This window comes from Mandrillus leucophaeus, unplaced genomic scaffold (assembly GCF_000951045.1).
Source record: "Mandrillus leucophaeus isolate KB7577 unplaced genomic scaffold, Mleu.le_1.0 Scaffold143, whole genome shotgun sequence".
Classification (NCBI taxonomy): Eukaryota; Metazoa; Chordata; class Mammalia; order Primates; family Cercopithecidae; genus Mandrillus; species Mandrillus leucophaeus.
The window spans coordinates 3,266,976-3,287,323 of NW_012101399.1; the positions used below are offsets into that span (position 1 = coordinate 3,266,976).

General features: G+C 37.6%; 1 protein-coding gene across 4 annotated transcripts in view; it reads left to right on the top strand.

Annotated features, from left to right (window-relative positions):
* Positions 1-20,348, top strand: part of STAT4 (signal transducer and activator of transcription 4) — a 152,521-nt gene that overhangs the window by 18,091 nt on the left and 114,082 nt on the right. For 2 of the 4 annotated variants that reach the window (XM_011974215.1, XM_011974217.1), the window contains exons 1-3: positions 8,307-9,138; positions 11,863-11,991; positions 13,318-13,462. In XM_011974215.1, coding sequence (XP_011829605.1) covers positions 11,864-11,991; positions 13,318-13,462 — 273 coding nt within the window. In that variant the 5' untranslated portion in view covers positions 8,307-9,138; position 11,863. Of the gene's footprint in view, positions 1-8,306; positions 9,139-11,862; positions 11,992-13,317; positions 13,463-20,348 lie in introns of those variants that run through there. The other 2 variants (XM_011974216.1, XM_011974214.1) reach the window with 2 other exon arrangements.

A 20,348-nucleotide genomic window follows, 5' to 3' on the forward strand; every position in this document is an offset into this window, starting at 1 on the left:
AGAAAGAAAGAAAGAAAGAAAGAAAGAAAGAAAGAAAGAAAGAAAGAAAGATTGATTCTCCATAGGCCCCATCATCTTGTTGTCCCAGGAGGGCTTTGAGTTCACAGTGCTTGATTTAGGGGCCACTCTTTATTGGATGGCACCAATATTTCAGACTGTTAATATTCAGACCTCTGGGTGCTGGTGCTGAACTTTGGAAGGGTTCTATCACATATTAATCTAAAGCCCTATCAGCTCCATCTCACTTCACCTACTTTGTTCCCCCCAACTATAAAACAAATTTCATCCTGTCTCTTCTCACCCTCTTCTGCACAATAGCCTGGTACAGAATGCTCACAGCTCAGAGATGATGTATCTTCTAACATCTCCACCCATCTCTCCCCATAGTGACTCTAGCACTAAAAAAGCTGGGTCAGAGTAACAGAGTCATCATACCACAGTTACTCAGAAGGAAGACACTGAAGCTCCCACCAGGGCCTCAGATGTCCCACAAGGTACATTCAAATTAGAAAAATCATTTCTTCCTCCAATTGGCTGCAGCCCTGCACCAACACTTATGTCTTGGGAACTGAAGCACAGTTTAGATTTCAGTCCTCACTCATCCCCCTCAACCAGTCACTCTTGCATAATGAGCAAACTAAACAGCTATTCTCAGAGACACTGATACCAACTAATCTTGTTTGTAATGACCCTCCATAAATCTTTGGTTTAGGTTATTCTTCTCCCTGTATAGAAGGATGCCAGTCTTAGTACTGGGTCGGGACTTGACCTTCTCTAAGCAGGCTGAGCGTCACTGTTCTGCATACCTGAATACAGTTCTTTCATCCTTCACTTTTTTTATTAAACTCATCTTCTGGCTTTTTCTGACTACTTCAGTTCATTGTGGTCATTCTTCTGAATTCCTGTGGCATTTACATTTGGCATTGCCATTCAACTGAGCATTATTAATTTCATATGCTTATTTTGTCTTCTCTGCCAGTTCAACCCTAAATTATTCTCATTGTGATGTATGAGCTCAGTAAATATTTCATACTTAATTGAATAGATTTCCAACAAGTACAAGCTCTAGCACCTAAAATAGTTTCAGGGGACTTCTGCCTTTGGACATAATAGATTAACAGGGATTAGGGTTGCCAGATAAAAATTCTGGAAACCCACTGTAATTTGAATTTCAAACAAACTTATACTATAAATATGGGTCATATATATATACTGAAAAAACTCTTCATTATTGGTCTGACATTCGAATTTAACTGGCAGTCTTATTTTATTTTCTTTTGCTAAATCTGGCAACCCCTCCATAGTGGATTACCCACTTACGTTAAACACACAGCTAAGCAAACAAACACAAACCGTGAAACAATCATTTTTCAGAAATTGACAAAGAAGCAGTGCAAGAGAAGTGAACAAATGAGGTAATCTTTATTATTCTCCTAGCTTACTTTTTAGAGAAAGTTTCCAAGCTCCAGCACAGAAAGAGGAAACTTGAATAGAGCCTGGCATTCTCTCAGAGTTGAGGAGGCAGAGTTGAGAGTTTGGTGAGGCCAACCTGGCCAGAATTTACAGGGCAGAGTACCAGGAAGAAGACTGCAAAAGGCTCCCCTTGATTCTTCAGCTGAGTACTGAATAGTCCATGTTTGCAAAGGAGCTACTCAAAGATGAGGGGTGGGGAGAAATCACTAAAGAGGAGTAGGTGGAAAAATTTCTGGAGCGCACACAAGGCTAGGCATAATTTATATTCTCAACAGCCAGAGTGGAAAAAGCTCTTTATACATGATGAAAGCAGAAATTGTTAAATTGGATAAAAAGGCGAGACCCAATTATATGCTACCTACAAGAAACATTTCAAATATAAATAAATAAGTAAAAAGTAAAAGATTGGGAAAATAATATATCATGCTCACACTAATCATAGAAAGCTGCAGTGGCTATATAAATATAAGACGAAGTAGACATCAAGAGCAAAAAATATTAACAGGGATAACAAGGGTCATTTCATAAAAGTAAAAGGAAAATCATCAAAAGGACAAAACAATTCTAAATGTCTATGCACTTAATAGCAGAGCTTCAAAATACGTGACATGAAATATAAAAGAACTGAAAGAAGACAGACAAATCCAGGATTATAGCTGAAGATTTAAATATTCCTCTGATAATAGATTGAATAAATGGGAAGAAAATCAGGAATGATATAGAAGAGTTGAATAATACTATCAACCAACTTGACCTCACTGAGACTGCAAAAACTCTTCATCCAACAGCAGCAAAGAACACATTCTTTTAAGTGTCCTAAACATTGACCAAAATATTCTCAGCCATAGAACAAGACTCAATAAATTTTAAATAATTAAAACAACAAAAAAGTATGTTATCTAACCACAATGGAATTAAATTAAAAATGGATATGAGAAAAATATTGGAAAATGATCCATATGTTTGGAAAGCAAAAGTCACAATTCTAATTAATTAATTAATTAAAACCCAAACATCATAAATCAAAGAAGAAATCACAAGGGAAATTTTAAGTAGAATAAATGAAAATTAAAACACAACATATCAAAATTTATTTGATATAGCTTAAGCAAAGAAAAGGAAGAAATATATAGATGCTTATATCAGGAAAGAAGAAAGATCCAATCAATTACCTAAGTTTCTGCCTTAAAATATATAAGACCTGTAATCTCAGCACTTTCGGAGGCTGAGGCAGGCGCATCACAAAGTCAGGCATTTGAGACCAGCATGGCCAATACGGTGAAACCCGGTCTCTACTAAAAATACAAAAATTAACTGGGCATGGTGGTGCATGCCTGTAATCCCAGCTACTTAGGAGGCTGAGGCAGGAGAATCTCTTGAAACTGGGAGGCGGAGGTTGCAGCCGAGATTGTGCCACTGCACTCCAGCCTGGGTGACAATGCAAGACTCCATTTCAAAAGAAAAAAAAATATATATATATATCTATATATATCTATATATATAAATATATATATCTATATTATATATCTAGATATATATATATAAAAGAAAGAAAAGCAAACTGAAACAGAAGTAAATAAAAGGAAATGAAGAGTAGAAGTCAATGAAACAGAAGGCAGAAACACAATAGAAAAAATCCATGAAACCAAAAGTTTGTTCTTTGAGAATATAAATAAAATTGATAAACTTTTAGTAAAAGTATCCTGGGAGAAAAAAAGGAAGACACAGACTACCAATATCAGAATTGAGAGAGGTAAGATTATTACAGATTTTCTAGCTATTAAAAGAATAACTGGAATAAAAGGGAATTAAAAGAATAACTTGCTAAAAAGGAATATTATAAACAACTTTATGTCTCTAATAACAGCCTAGATGAAATATATAAATACTTTGAAAGACACAAACCAGCAAAGCTCACTCAAGAAAAAATAGGTAACCTAAGTAGTCCTAGATCTAATAAATTGAATTTGTAGTTTAAAAATTTCCCACCAAAAAACTCCATTCAGAGATTACTTCACTGGTGATTTTTTTCAAACATTTAAGGAAGAAATAATACCAATTCTACCCAAGCTTCCAGAAGACATTACAAGAAAAGAAAACTGTAGACAAAGTGTTTCCAGCCCATGGGCTGCATACGGCCCGGGACGACTTTGAGTGTGGCCCAACACAAAAACGTTATGAGATTGTTTTAAAGCTCATCAGCTATTGTTAGCTTTAGTGTATTTCATGTGTGGCCCAACACAAAAACGTTATGAGATTGTTTTAAAGCTCATCAGCTATTGTTAGCTTTAGTGTATTTCATGTGTGGCCCAACACAAAAACGTTATGAGATTGTTTTAAAGCTCATCAGCTATTGTTAGCTTTAGTGTATTTTATGTGTGGCTCAAGAGAACTCTTCCAATGTGGCCCAGGGAAGTCAAAAGATTGAACCACGCACTGATCCTCTCTTTTTTGGAATTCATGTTTAAGTCATCAAACTTATTTCCTCTATAGCTCTCTGAGCAAGTTATTGCTTTTCTCATAAGAGCAGATAAGAGTTTTAGTAATGCAGAATGGTTATGGACATTGTTTCTGAGTCAGACAGTCCTGCGTTTGAATCCCAAATCTGTCCTTACCTCTGATTAGCCTCAGTAAAGCTCACTAAACCTCTGTCCCCTTATCTGCCAATTGGAGATAATCTTGATATTTAATCCTGTGGAGTGCTGTGAGGATTAACTAAAACAATGCATGTGAAGTTCTTGGCACTATGTCTGGCATGGAGGTATATGAATATGATTTGTAAATTGCAACGCTTCTGAGATGGCAGTAGAGGGAGCAGAGTCATTGGGAACTGGACTTCAGAAAATTAACAAGATTGATATTAAGCCCTTTCACAAGACAATGTTCCTGTTCTGATAGAGCTAGAGCAACCTGCACACAGATGAGTTGATGAGATTTGCACCAGGCCATCTTATCCCAATAATCCTCGCTGTCCTACTCATGTGGCACTAACATATGCAACCAGGGAACCCAACGCATCTTTCTGTGTGTGCATATTGTCTGTCCAACCTCCAACTCCAGCTCACCCCAGTTCCTCAGGACACTTAAGAGAGGAGAGGAGAAGTATGGTGATACCACAAAACTGAAACCAGCAAATGTTTATATTTTTTGTACAAAAATTGGGAGAAGGTAGAGCTGGTTTACTTCTCTTACAGCAGCAAGAGTGATATCCTCTCTCTTCCTCTCTCTGTTTCCCACAAAAGCAGCTCCACTGGGCAGAGTGGGAAAAGCACAGTCAGAACTGATTTTGAATCTACCCTGTCTTCTATTTACGACTGTCAACCTGCCTATCCCACCCGGCCTCTCTTTATCTCCATTTCCGCTCTGTACAGGAAGGTGGCAGAGAAGTTGGAGGGTTAACTTGGTGACTGCCAAAGTTACTCATAACTTGTTTATTATTCTATTATTAACAGCTATTGATTCACCATTTAACCTGATCCCATTTCTTATATTATATCCTTGACTCCTCCCAGCAATTTCAGGTGGGATATAATATCCCTACTTTTATAGACAGGGAGTTTTGGGGTTAGAGAAGTTAGATAACTTACACAACTTTGTACCACTAGAAATTGACACACCAGAACTAGAATCTACTTTTCTGAAAGTCTTTAATCTGGGATTTTCTTCTTAGGATGATGCAGCAAAAAAATGAGATATAGGGCTTATCACCAGGGCAACTGGGTGGCTGTTTTAGAAAGGAGACAGAAATCTGTGGGGGCCTTTGAATTTGGAAAACCTTACAGGGGTTTCATTTTACCATTTGGTTTGTTCTTCATTTTACTTCGAATTTTTTTTTCTTTTTTTTTTTCTTTTTTGTCTTTGTCTCTGAGGGACTGACGAGGCCAGGGCCAGTGTAGGGCCAAGAAACTGAGGACCTGCTTATTTAGTTTTGATCCTAAAAAAGAGAAAAAATTGGACATAGAAGTGCCCTTTGTTAGATGTTTTGCTCCACTCATGAAATAGAGAAGGAACACAGAGGTTCAAGGCAGAAGCTTTAACCAAGAAAAAAATGTGCATTTGGGCAGAGTCCCTCATGATGGACATCTCTGGCTAAACAAGCTACAGTTGGCAGCATATGGCAAAAAGAGCAACGGTTCTCTAAGTGTTAACATGGAGATCCCTGGGAGTGGCTCCCGGGATCTTTTTAGGGCATCTGTGAGTATTTTTATAATAATACTAATACGGTTTTTTCTTTTCACTCCTCTACTGACATTTGCACCAATGGTACCAGAGCAATGGTGGGTAAAACTGTTGGGGCCTTAGCATGAAGCAAGGAAGTGGTGCCAAATTATACTAGCAGTTGTATCTTTCACCACCATGCACTTACAATAAAAATTTTAAAATGCCAGTTTGCCTTAAGAATGTTTTTGATGAAGCGGTAAAAATTATTAATTTTATTAAATCTGAGACCTTAAGTACATGTCTTTTTAATATTCTTTGTGATGAAATGGAAAAGGCACATATTAAAGCATGATGGTCATCTCAAGGAAAAGCACTTGCATGATTGTTTGAGTTGCCAAGATGAGCCTGTCACTTCAAGAAACACAACTGGTAGTATCTGTTGCCAGTAATAAAACTGAGCTTTCAAGCTCTCAAAAATTAGAATTTGGAGAGCTTGTATCCATCATCATAAGCTTGACTGCTTCCCAGTATTTAAACTACTTTACATGATGAGATCAACATTGATATTACATGAATTTCTGAATATTGTATGATGAAATGTGTCAGCATTTAGAAAATCTGCATACTTCAGTGGACTAATGTTTTTCAAATGACCAGTGTCTGACATTGCAAAATAATTTGTGGGTAATATTCAAAATATATACAACAAAATATTTGAATGTAACAGTATACATAAAGTATATTGATAAGGTTTCAGATTTCACAATGCAACTAGCCCTTCAGAAACTACCACTCGTTAAGTTTTGATGTGATATCAAAGAAGAATAATTATTTGAAAAGGTCATTATAATACTCCCCTTTTCCAACTACATAAATGTGTGAGTCCATACTTTCTTCAAATATGTCAACCAGAATAATACTTCGCAGCAGATTAAGTGCAGAAACAGATATGAGAATCCAGCTGTCTTCTCTCAAATCAGACATTAAAGAGATTTCTAAAATGCCACTCTTCTCATTAAGTTTTTCGTGCTGGAAGATATATTTGTTTTTCTTAAAACGTGTTTAACACACAGTGGGTTTATTACTGTCATTTTAAAGGAATAAATTAAATACAGATTTTCATTTTTTCTCAGATTTAAGTTTTAACACAGTAAATAAAAATTTCATCCAGAACAGTAATACACAAACATTCCTTGGGTTTGTCAACAATTTTTAAGGGAATAACGGTATCTTGAGAACAAACAGTTTAGGAACTGCTGTCGGAGCCCCAAGGTAAGGCCCTGAAAAGGAAGAAGAGAACAAACTCTCTGTTTTGTACAGCAGGCACTCAACAATTGAATATGATAATGATAAGGACATGTAAAACCAGTGTGACTAACACTATGAGGCAGGAAGTGAAAAGTGCTGAATAAGTGGTCTAAATGTGCACTGTCCAACATGGCAGCCACTAGCCACATGTGGCTTGCAATGTGGCTAGTCCTAACTGACATGCCCTGTAAGAGCTAAATACACACCAGACTTCAGAGATTGAGTATGAAATAAAGAATGCAAAGTATCTTATTAATAATTTTTATATTGATTGTATGCCAAAATGTTAAGATTCTTGTATATACCGGGTTATTTACAATATTAAAATTAATTTTACCTGTGCTTTTTTCCTTTTTAATGTGGCTATGAGAAAATTTGCGATTACATATGTGGCTTGCATTTTATTTCTCTTGGAGAGCGCTGGTTTGGACAGGAAGTATGACAAGAATTTGGAGCAGGGAAACATTGCTGTGGGTTCAGGTCATCGGGAAGTCTTCACTGAGAATATAGGATTTTACTAAGTAGGTAGGCTCAGGAAGGAATATCCAGTTGAAGAAAGCATCGGTAGTGAAAAATGAGGTTAATCTTGGTAGCTGAGGTGACTGTTTTGGGTCACATCGTGGGCTCTTATAGGAGAGAAAAGTTTCCTGGATAGGTCGGGACCAAACAGTACAGAACTTAAAGTGCCAAGAATTTGGATTTTTTTCCTATAGGCAGTGACAGCTTCCCCCGAAGAAAATCAGACTTTGCTTAGTAGCTTATGGACTAGCCTGAACTTGGCACTTTCTCATGTAGGGTTACAGCAGCATAAACTCCTGGAAACTGCCCACTGAACAAGCAGTGGGGACCAGGCCTACTTAACCAGGAAATTTAGAGTGATATGGAAAGTGTGACTTTGGGTTGATTGACCTGTTTGGGGGTGGGTTGTAAGTTTCAGCACATGATAATAATGTCACCTGGGAGAGAAGAATCCAGAGAGTGTACCTGTGTGATACCGGTCAGGGGAGAGGAAGGCAGGCATTTTACCTTGGTATATTGCTCTAAGCATGTGTATAATCAAATTGAGTGACACTTCCTACCTTTCTTTCAGTCAGTCTGTCTTTATTTTTGCCTTTATTTTACTAATTTTACTTTTTTAAACATTTTTATTGATTTTTAATACACAGTGGGGTTTTACTGTGTTGCCTGGGCTGGTCTCAAACTCCTGGGCTTAAGGAGTCCTCCCACCTCAGCCTCCCAAAGTGCCAGGATTACAGGTGTGAGCCACCACGCCTGGACTTGTCTTTATTTTATTGAACATTTATAGGGCCCCTACTGTGAATCAAGGAGTTAAGAACTAACTACAAGGAGATGAAATTAAAAGACCACTGAGGTGGGAAGGGAAACACCTGGGCTCTTATCGGGCTCCATGGCTAACTTATTGAGTCATCTTGGTCATCTCACTGGGTCTCTTCAGATATGAAAGAGGATTTAGCATTAGATGGGACGAAGACTTCCTCCAACTCTGTGATTCTAGAACAGGCTGATGTCACAAAGGGAGAAGAACGCACCGTAACAACCAGGGACAAGGCCACTCAGGGAGAGTAGGAGGAGGCTGGGCCAGGAAGGGCAGGCACTGGTGGCCTACCCAGGAGTTGGCCCAAACCTCTGGGTCAGGTCACCCTTCTCAGAGTGGGCGGGCCCCGCTGGAATTGGAGACCGGTAAGGTCTACGAGTTTGGTGTTTTAATCCTGGCTACCCACCCCTTCCAGCCCAGGGGTGGCTCACCAGGCTGAGTGGAGTCTTATACTAGGGAGAGAGGAAGCTGAAGAACTGAGTTCCAGGTAAGTAACTTTGCAGCGGATCTCGGATTGTCTAAGGAAACCACTGAAGAAAATGTGCACCCCGCCCCTCCCCTTTCTCCTGGCACTCCTGAGCCACCTGCGGGAGCGGCTGGGAAGGATAAGAAGGAAGAGGACGCCCGATGAAGGGGCTCCAGTTTCTGCGTGTTAGCATTTCTAGAACAAAGTGGGTGGGAACCGACCCAAGTAAAGTCCCAGAGACTCGAACACTGACGCACAGGAAAGCCTCAAGTGGGAGGAGAAATGCAAATCCCCTACTGACGATGGCGTCAGCGGCTTTCTCCTAGGGACTGTGAGGGGCGCTTCTGACTTTGGACTTGAGCACCGCCTGGGACCTGTGCTGAGAGAGCGCTAGGTAAGTGGCCAGACCACACCTTCTCGCTGCCTCTCGCGAGGAGGACACGCTTAGTATGCAGGATGCTCTGAAGCTTTGCTTTCCCTTGGCGTTTTGACTGTTGCTTCATTTTAACCTGCCTGAGGAGGGTTATTATAGAAGGAAGCGCCCGACTCCACGACCCACAGACGCGCCCTGGCACGGGCTCTCCGCGGAAACCGCCCCGCAGGCCCGCGCCACTGTGCCCGGGCGAATCTCCCAGCCGGGGCCGAGGAGCTGCGGCGGCTGCGGAGGTGTGTCCTCGCGGAGGCTAAAAGTGAGCCCCTCTTCACTTTCTTAGCCAGCTTCTCTAGAGCTGTGATGTCTGCCTTTAGATTAGCTACCTGGGTTTCAGAAAAGAGCTCGCAGCTACGGCAGCCGGTGACTGTGGTTTTGATGGGCGCGAGTGACATTTTAGGGCAGGTCATCTCCTTTTGCAAGCTACAGGCCACAGAGCCAAAGCGGCACCACCAGCTCACAGACAGTGGGAGAAAATGCCCCGTTAGTGGGTTCTTCTAGGAACTGCATGCAAAAAGAACAGACAGGCACTCAGTTTTCAGAAGCAACGTACACAATTTTCACGAGAAAGTAGTCCCTAGACAGTGAAAGCAAAGAAACCTGCTGAAGGATGCCTAAAGGCGTTCCCAGAGGCTGCAGTAGAAAATGTCCTAGGACTACGTATTCCTTCTTCTTCCTTTTTTCAGCTTTGAATTCAGCTCTCCGAAAGACTCAGATCTTAGTAGTGATTTTTTTCAGTGTTTATTTTTATTTTTAAAAAATTTCCTTTTATTTTTATTTGATACACAATTGTAAATATTTGTGGAATATAGAGTGATAGTTCCATAAATATAAACAATGTGTTATGATCAAAGGATAATCAGCATATCCATCACCTCAAACATTTATCATTACTTTGTGTTGTGAACATTCAAAGTCCTCTTAGCTTTTTGAAAATATACACTAAGTTACTGTTAACCATATTCATCCTAGTGTTACAGCACTAGAACTTACTCCTCTCATCTACGTGTAAGTTTTAGTTAGAAAATACGTTTTCATCCAAATCATAGCAGGGGTTTAACAATAGTATGATGAAAAATTGTAATGCTATTTTCAACTCCTGTTCTCTGTTGTCATTAGAATACATTGATAGATAGGACAATGTTGATAGTAGCATGGGAACAAATGTTCCAATTTTGTGTGGAATGTATATCTCTCTCTCCAATATTTGGAAAGACAAATGGTTCAGGCTCAGGAAACTTCAGATTGCCCCTTAGAAGCCTCACACATTAGGCAGGCGTCATTTCGCCTATTTGATCTTCAAGTTTTTCCTTTTTAAAGTTGACATACTACTTATATCCACCTACTCTATTCATAGCAATGTCAGGAGTGCCACTCATTCTTCATTTAGCAAGCATTGATTGAGCATTTACAATATGCTAGAATTGTAAAGTGTAAAGGTTTTCATAAATATAAAGTGATATGCAAATAAAACATTACTTCTTTTCCCACTTGCTTTCTGTTTAGCAAAACATTGGCAACATGTTTTTCTATAAATTTTAAGTCATTTACCAGGAGCTCGGGGAAAAGGTGCTCAAAATGACTCCATTTGAAACCTGAAGAATATGTATATGAAATATATGAAGTTACCCTGGTGTTCTGTAGGCAAAAGGAAACCTTAGCCTATCTATGAAATGTGTTGAAATGTTATGGCGATTAATCACGTAAGAGGGGGTTTGGTGTTTTTATTTGACTTAGAATTGCTGACAAAACAATAAAAAAATTGACTTTGGAAAACATGAAATGCTGTAATTTCAAGCAGGCAGCGTCATACTAATTTTCCTAAGTTAGGAAATACTTCTACAGCTTCTAAATTGGCCAGAGTGGGGTTACAAGGGGGAAATGCGTACCTTTGTTTTATGACGGCTGCCAAATAGGTATCAAGTGTGGTTTCTTACTCCTTAAGTAATTTGAGGGTTTAACCACTATCAGATGTTTCTCAGAGACAAAAAGACTACATCCTTTAAGAGCTTTGCCCACCCATAGTGGATCCTCACAGAGAGAAATAAAACACATTCACTGGTTCAGAAATATTTTTAATTTAAAAAACTGGAGGCCACGAAAATGCATACATAAAATTCTTCATGAAGCTAAGACATAATTGGACTAGAAGTCAGGAACATAAAGCTGACTCTAGAAGCCAGACAAATCTGAAATAAAGAAAACAGAAATTTGGCAATTTCGTATAAAAGAAGCCTTTTGGGGGGTTGTTCCTCACATATGAAGTATTAGAGGGTTTTAGGAGGTGTAGTAAATGTCAAATACATTTCCCTTCAAGTTGCTCCAAGTCTAAAGTGTAGAGGGGACAAGAGATAGGGAAAGAGCTTGTTGGTAATATACATTCACGTAGATAGCTGTGGGCAGGATGTGGGCTGTTTGGGGGAGCGGGAGCGGGAGTGAAAGCTTCCTGGAGCAGGTGGAACAGGAGTTCATTTTAGAGCAAGGAAGGCTGTACTTTAGGGGCACAAAAGAAGGTTTCTCCCTTCATTAGGGTTGAATTATGAAAAACAAAAAACTTAGTGAAATTTTTGTATCCTTGGATATATTGGAATTCAGTCATAACATTGACTAATTCTAAGGAAAAAAGAAAATATGTACTAGGGCCATGAACAATATTTTAAAACTCTAATTCTACCCCTTCTTTTATAGCATGTCTCAGTGGAATCAAGTCCAACAGTTAGAAATCAAGTTTTTGGAGCAGGTGGATCAATTCTATGATGACAACTTTCCCATGGAAATTCGGCATCTGTTGGCCCAGTGGATTGAAAATCAAGACTGGTAGGATCAAACATACTTTCCCTAGAAGTTGATGCACAAATGCTTGATGCTCTATCCCTGTGAATTTATTTTATGGTCCACTTTTGACTCAGTAGATGCATTCTTTTCAGATAAAGAACTTTCTCGAGAATTTGAAAAGCCTTCCCAAAGAAAGGGAATCATTGTCCTTTCTGGTTCCATTCATTGTAAATGAAAACTTAATGGTTCTAGTGCTTTGTTTCTCTGTAAACAAAAACCCAAATGATTTTTCCTGTATTAAAGAACGAAGCAAATCAATTGATTGTCAGTTCTGTGTCACAGACTGAATGTAAATCAGTATTTTTTCTCAGTAAGATTTATATTCTTCAAAGCTCTATTCACCTTATACCATTTAATTTTTTTTTTCATTCGGCCGTCTTTTTTATTGTGGTAAAATACACATGACATAAAATTTACCATTGTTCTTGGTGTACTGTTCAGTGGCATTACGTATGTTCACATTATTATGCAACCATCACCACCATCCATCTGCAGAACTTTTTCATCTTTCCAAACTGAAACTCTGTAATCTTTGAACAGTAACTCCTTAGTCCTCCACCCCCAACCCCTGACAATCACCATTCTATTTTATGTCTCTGTGAATTTGACTACTCTAGGTACTTTATATAATTGGAATCACACAATATTTGTCCTTTTGTAACTGAATTATTTTGCTTAGTGTAATGTTTTCAAAATTCATTCATGTTTAACAGGTTTCATATCAGAATTTTCTTCCTTTTTGAAGCTCAATAATATTCCATTGTTTGTATGTATCACATTGTGTTTTATAAATTTATCTGTCAATGGACATTTGGGTTGTTTAAACCTTTTGGCTATTGCTAATAACTCTGCTAGGAATATTGGTATGCAAATATCTGTTTGAGTCCCTGCTTTTAATTCTTTTGGGTATATACCCAGATGTGGAATTGCTGGATCATATGGCAATTTTATGTTTAATATTTTGGGTAACTGCCATACAGTTTTCCACAGTGATTGACCATTCTACCTTCCCACCAGCATTGCACAATTTCTCTGTATCCTCACCAACACTTATTTTCTGTTTTTTTTTTTCCTTTTTATAATAGCCACCCTAACGGGTATGAAGAGGTATCTTACTCTGATTTTGACTTGAAATTCCCTAATGATTAGTGATGTTGAGCATCTCTTCATGTTTACAATTCAATTTTTAAAAACTTCTAAATGCTTATCACCGTGTAATAGGTTTATTGCTTTAAAATTAGTATGGTAAAAAAGTAGACATTTTACCAAGTTGTTTTCTGTTGTGTAATAATCCTTTATTTTTTTTAGGGAGGCAGCTTCTAACAATGAAACCATGGCAACGATTCTTCTTCAAAACTTGTTAATACAACTAGATGAACAGTTAGGTCGTGTTTCCAAAGAGAAAAACCTACTCTTGATACACAATCTAAAAAGAATTCGGAAAGTCCTTCAGGTAAGAATGCATTCTACTTTTCCAAAATATTTGGATATATGAGTCTTAAATTCAGTTAAAAAATTAAATATGTACCCTTATATTATTTTCAAATGAAATTTGGGGGAAAAAATTGAGTTATCTTACCACTTACAAATTTTGTGCTCAATTTTATTACCCAATATTTTTTCATGAAATGTTGAAAGTAAAATACACTAAAAATGTAGTGTATAAAATACATTACAAATGTGTTGCATGTGGGACTTGCATGTATCTTGTTTACTAGCTATGATCCAGTTCAACAGTACAGTTTCATGGCTCTCCAGCAGCCCTCCCTTGCCTTTGTCTCCTATGTAACAAGTTAGAGTTAGTATTGTTCTCATTCCTAAATGGGAGCATCATGAGTGAATGTATCCTTCCAGATTTGGTTCAGATCTCACTCTCCTTTAAAAGTGTTCTTTGGTACTCTCTGGTTCACCCAGGCAGAGCCCATCTGTGTGTGTTTCCTCAGCACCAGAACACATCAGTACTGTGGCATTTAGTATATTCGATATTATTGCTATTCCTATGTGTTCAGTGTCTCCCCATATCATGAGTTCCTTGAGGCAAGGACTTTAGTGTTCAACTTTGAATTTCCAGCACCCAGCATAAGTCTGGACTTGTGGTAGATAAGCAATGTTTACTGATTAAGGGGTGGGTAAATGAAGTAAGTGAATCAGGGATCTAAAGAATTAAAAGCAGGCTAATATGGAGCTACACCCAGGAGTGCTAATGTAATAAACCCTGACCATGGACTGCTATAATATTTACTGAGTGCCTATACAACATATTAGATAACAGAAAAAGTGCTTTGTGCCATTTTTCATGGAGATATTTTTAGAATCCAAAACCTACAATTAACACACTTTTAGAACATTTTAGCTAGACTATAACAGAAATGTTCTTGGCATCACATTTGTGAGAGGGACAAATATATTGATTTTCCTATTGTTGTCTGGATTGCACTGAGCTATCTTTGCCCTTGTAATCCCCTACAAATCTGCAAGACTCTTGACAAGAAACAGGACAATAGCATATTGCTGGCAAAACAGGATTTTTGGCAGCATACAGAAATCTGTCTTTTATGGAGACAAGTCATTTAACAGTGGCCTCATTAGCTTAGTGCTTTAATCTGTAAACCTAAAATGGGGATTGGCATGCCATGGCCCACAAGTCAAAAGGCCACTGCCCATTTTCATATGGCCCATGACTAAGGATGGTTTTTATATTTTTAAGTGATTGGAAAAGAATAAAAATAAAATAAATCATACAATTTAAAATAATATTTCTGACACATGAAAATTATGTGAAATTCAAATTCCTGGTTTTTATTGAAACACAGCCACACTCATTGGTTGACATATTGTTTATGGCTGCTCTTACACTACAATGGCAGAAGTTGTGATAGAGATAGCATGGCCTACACAGCCTAAAATAAAAATATGTGTGCGTATTATACATGTCTATGTGTGTATACATATATGCCTCATATTTACGTGTGATATATATGTGTATCATATTTATCTGACCATTTATAGGGAAGTTTGCTAACTCTTAGCCTATTAGTAAAGCGTCTTTAGGTCACTTTGCTAGATAAGCACAGATGGGGAAAATATTAATAGATGATGTATGGTCCTTGGAACCAAGAAGATCTGGGTTAAAAATCTGACCCTCAAATGTGGCTTTAACGAAATCACTTTAATCTTCTGACCTGTATCTTTTAATATAAATAAAGATGATTATTATTTAGCTTTTGGAATTGTGAGGAAGGCTGGCGCTTTTCTTCTGGCAAGAAGTACGCATTCAATAAATGATTCTTCTTGTTGTTGGTAGGGAAAATAACAGGATTTCCTTAATGTAAATCAGGGGTAAGTAAACAGCCCATCTTTTGTGCGGTGTGGGAGGATAAGATTGTGAGGGAAGCTTCACTTCTGGCCGGTTGTATCAGACGAACCTTGTTAAACCATCACTTCTATCTCATTACGCCACTGCTCAAATACCTGCAGTTACCCCCAGTCACGCTTCAGCTCAAGCACAAACTCATCTGCGTGTGTCATTGGCCCTCTAGCATCTTTCCTCTTTAGACCTTTCCCAGCAATCTTCCTTGAGCTCCTCCACATCCCTACCTCAGAAAAATAGATCTACTACTTGTTCCTGAACACATCCCACACACTCTTGAATGACTCAGCCTTGTCCATGATGGTCCCATGGCCAGGAATGCTCTTCCATCCCTCTTCCACCAGTCTAATTACCATCCATCCCTAAAGAATCTATGTAGGTCCCAGTGCAACAAGAAAACCTTCACCACATGCTTTAGTCTGTGTTCTCATGCTCCAACCCTCCAGCGACAACTACAAGGTAAGCAGCATCTCCTTGTGTCCCTTTCATCTGTGTTGCACATGTGTCTAACGGGGTCACAAGGTCCTTAAGGGTAAAAGCCTGATCTCCTTTTGTGACCCCCCTCCCTCACCCTCAGTACTCAATATGGTTCTAGTGCACACTAGGAATTCAAAACACAGTTTGGTGAATTAAGATATTTGAGTTGAAAAAAATGCTTGCCCTTTCTTGTGCTTCCATATATATCAATTTATAAATTGTGCTTATTGGGTATTTGTATTAACAACACAGTAGAAACTAGTAGTAAAAATCATTGTCAGCTATGGTTTTACACCTAAACAAACTTGCATTTTGTGCTTCTTTTTAAGCTACTATACTCCTATTAAGTTGTGTATGTTTTTTGGGGGGAGGGGTGCTATGATGAGTCTTTTTTAAAAAATAAGATCCTCTCTTCCCTACAAAAAAGAAAAAAAAATCCCCATCAAATGACTGTTGACACTATGCTTATCTGGTTTAAATATTTTCATCCTCTGGAAGTTTAAATACAAACTATCTTGACAATTACAGCAAAAAGGAGTAAATAGTATGATACCTGGGGAACTAAGGAATGTATAAGGTAGATTTATTTTGGTTCTTTGTGGAACAGCTGAGATCTCTAGTTTCAGTATTTTATTATTTATATTACACCTCCTTCCAATAATAATTTGGAATGGCTTGTTATAAAGGACAAAACAAAACCACTTTCCCGAGGGTAAATTCAGGAAGCTCCAAGGTGGAAGTAATAAACACCATCACTCAACTGGCCTTGGCCTATTTAAGGGGAGGCAGACTCACACCCAGGAGCAAGGGTTACTTGAATCCTGGCCCTGCCATTTGCAATGTGGCCCTGAGTAAGATATTCACACACTCTGGCATCAATTTCCTCAGCAGTATAAGGGGCAATTACACTGGTACTTTCCTCACAGAAATGTTAGGAGTATGGAGAAAATTGATTCTAAAACATGCAGCAAGGACCGTAGTCTTTTGCTAAAGGTTTGCTAAAAATAAATACCTGCCCCAGATAATACAAGAATGTTTTGCTTTAAAAAAATTAACGGACCTTAAACAAATTAATGTAGTTTATTTTTAAGAGTAGTTTTAGGTTTACAGAAAAATTGAGCAGAAAGTGAAGTTCTCATATACTTCCAAGCTCCACATCCCAGTTTCCCCTATTATCCATGTCTTGCATTGGTAATATACATTTGTGACAGTTGAAGAACTAATATTGATACATTATTATTAACTTACTTTTCAAGACTACATTAGGATTCACTCCTTGTGTTGTATAATTTTGTGGGTTTTGACAATGCATAATATCATGTATCTACCATTACAATATGATGCTAGAGAATTTCATGGCCCCTGAAAATCTCCTGTCCTCCACAATATTCATTATTCTCTCCCTTCCCATGGAACCCCCGAACACTACCGATCTTTTTACTTTCTAGATTTTTCTCCCATGTGATAATTCTTTTTTTACTGATATACATATTTATGGGGTACATGAAATATTTTATTCCATGCATAGAATGTGTAATGATTAAGTCAGGGTATTTGGAGTATCCATCATATTTAGAATTTATCATTTCTATGTTGGAAACATTTCAAGTCCATTCTTCTAGCTATTCTGAAATATACATTACATTATTGTTAACTATATTAACCCTGCTATAGAATGTTAGAACTTAATCCTTCTATTTAACTGTATGTTTGTACCCATTAACCAGGCTTTTTTCATTTCCCTCCATCCACCCACCCTTCCCAGCCTCTGGTATGTATATTCTACTCTTTACTTCTATGAGATCCACTTCTTTAGCTCCCACATATGAGTGAGAACATGCAATATTTGTCTTTCTGTGCCTGGCTTATTTTATTTAACATAATGACATCTGGGACCATCCGTGTTGCTGCAAATGACATGATTTTATTCTTTTTATGGCCAAATAGTATTCTATTATATGTGTGTATGTATGTATATAATATATATATAAAATATAATACATATATACATATATATGTATATACATATATAATATGTCTGTATGTGTATATAGAATATTTCCTTTATCCATTCTTCCATCAATGGACACTTAGGTTGATTCCAAATCTTTGTTATTGTGAATAGTGCTGCAATAAACATGCAAGTGCAGGCATCTCTTTTATATTCTAATTTTTTTCCTTTGGATAAATACCTAGTAGTGGGATTGCTAGAGCCCATGGTAGTTCTATTTTTAGTTTTTTGAGACATTTCCATACTGGCTGTATTAATTTACATTCCTACCAACAGTGTACAGACTTCCTTTTTCTCTGCATTGTCATCAGCATGTTATTTTTTGTCTTTTTAAAAATAGCCATTCTAGGCTGGCCGTGGTAGCTCACGCCTGTAATCCCAGTACTTTGGGTGGATCACCTGAGGTCAGGAGTTTGAGCCAGCTTGGCCAACATGGTGAAACCCTGTCTTTACTAAAAATACAAAAATTAGCCAGACGTGATGATGCATGCCTGTAATCCCAGCTACTCAGGAGGCTGAGGCAGGAGAATCACTTGAACCTGGGAGATGGAGGCTGCAGTGAGCTGAGATAGTGCCACTGCACTCCAGCCTGGACAACACAGCAAGACTCTGTCTCAAAAAAATATATTCATAGCAATGTCATATATACATATATACAAAATATATACATAGCAATGTGTATATATATATCATATATGTATACAATAACCATTTTAATGCGGGTAAGATGATATCATATTGTGGTTTCAATTTACATTTTCCTGATTAGTGATGTTGACCATTTTTTCTTATATCTGTTGACTATTAAATTTTTTAAAAATTAATTTTTTAAAACTATTAAATTCTTTCAAATTTTTTAATTCTTTTTATTTCAATAGTTTTTGGGGTACAAGTGGTTTTTGGTTACATGGATAAGTTCTTTAGCAGTGATTTCTGAAATTTTAGTGCACCTGTCACCCGAGCAGTGTACACTGTACTCGATATGTAGTCTTTTATCCCACCCCCCTCCCAACCTTCCCCCATAAGTCCCCAAAGTCTTTTACATCATTCTTATGCCTTTGCATCCTCATAGCTTAGCTCCCACTTGTGAGAACATATGATACTTGGTTTTCCATTTATGAGTTACTTCACTTAGAATAATGCCCTCCAGTTTTATCCAGGTTGCTGCAAAAGACATTACTTCATTCCTTTTTATGGCTGAGTAGTATTCCATGGTGTATATATATATACCACATTTTCTTTATTTACTCATTGGTTGATGGACACTTAGGTTGGTTCCTTACCTCTGCAATTGCGAATTGTACTGCTATAAACATGATTGTGCGTGTGTATTTTTTATATAATGATTTCTTTTCCTTTGGGTAGATACCCAGTAGTGGGACTGCTGGATTAAATGGTAGTTCTTCTTTTCTTTGAGGAATCTCCATACTGTTTTCCATAGTGGTGGTACTACTTTACATTCCCATTAGCAGTCTAACAGTGTTCCCTTTTCACTACATCCATGCTGTTGTTGACTGTTTGTATATCTTCTTTTGAGAATTGTGTATTCAAGTCCTTTGCCCGCTTTTTGATGGGATTATTTGTTGTTGTTGTTTTTTCTGGCTGATTTGTTTGAGTTCCTTGTAGATTATGGATATTAGTCTTTTGTCAGATACATAGTTTGCAAATATTTTCTCCCACTCTATGGGTTGTCTGTTTACTTGGCTGATTATTTCTTTTGCTGTGCAAAAGCTTTTTAGTTTAATTAGGTCCCATCTATTTATCTTTGTTTTTGTTGCATTTGCTTTTGGGGTCTTAGTCATGAATTCTTTGCCTAAGCCAATGTCTAGAAGCTTTTTCCAATGTTATCTTCTAGAATTTTTATGGCTTCAGGTCTTACATTTAAGTCTTTGATTCATGTTGAGTTGATTTTTGTATAGGCTGAGAAATCAGTTTCATTCTTCTACATGTGGCTTGCCAGTTTTCCCAGTCCATTTATTGAATAGGGTGTCTTTTCCCTGATTTATATTTTTCCATGCTTTGTCAAAGATCAGTTGGCTGTAAATATTTGCCTTTGTTTCTGGGTTCTCTATTCTGTTCCATTTATCTACATGCCTATTTTTATGCCAGTACCATGCTGTTTTGGTAAATAGAGCCTTCTAATATAATTTGAAGTTGGATAATATGATGCCTCCAGATTTGTTCTTTTTGCTTAGTATTGCTTTGGCTATGCAGGTTGTTTTTTTGTTTCATATGAATTTTGGATTGTTTTTTCTAAATCTATGAAGAATGATGATGGTATTTTGATGGAAATTGCATTGACTCTGTAGATTGCTTTGGGCAGTGTGGTCATTTTCACAATATTGATTCTTCCCATTCATGAGCATGAATTGTGTTTCCATTTGTTTATGTTATATATGCTCGCTTTCAGCAGTATTTTGTATTTTTCTTTGTAGAGATCTTTCACCTCCTTGGTTAGGTATATTCCCAAGCATTCCTTCC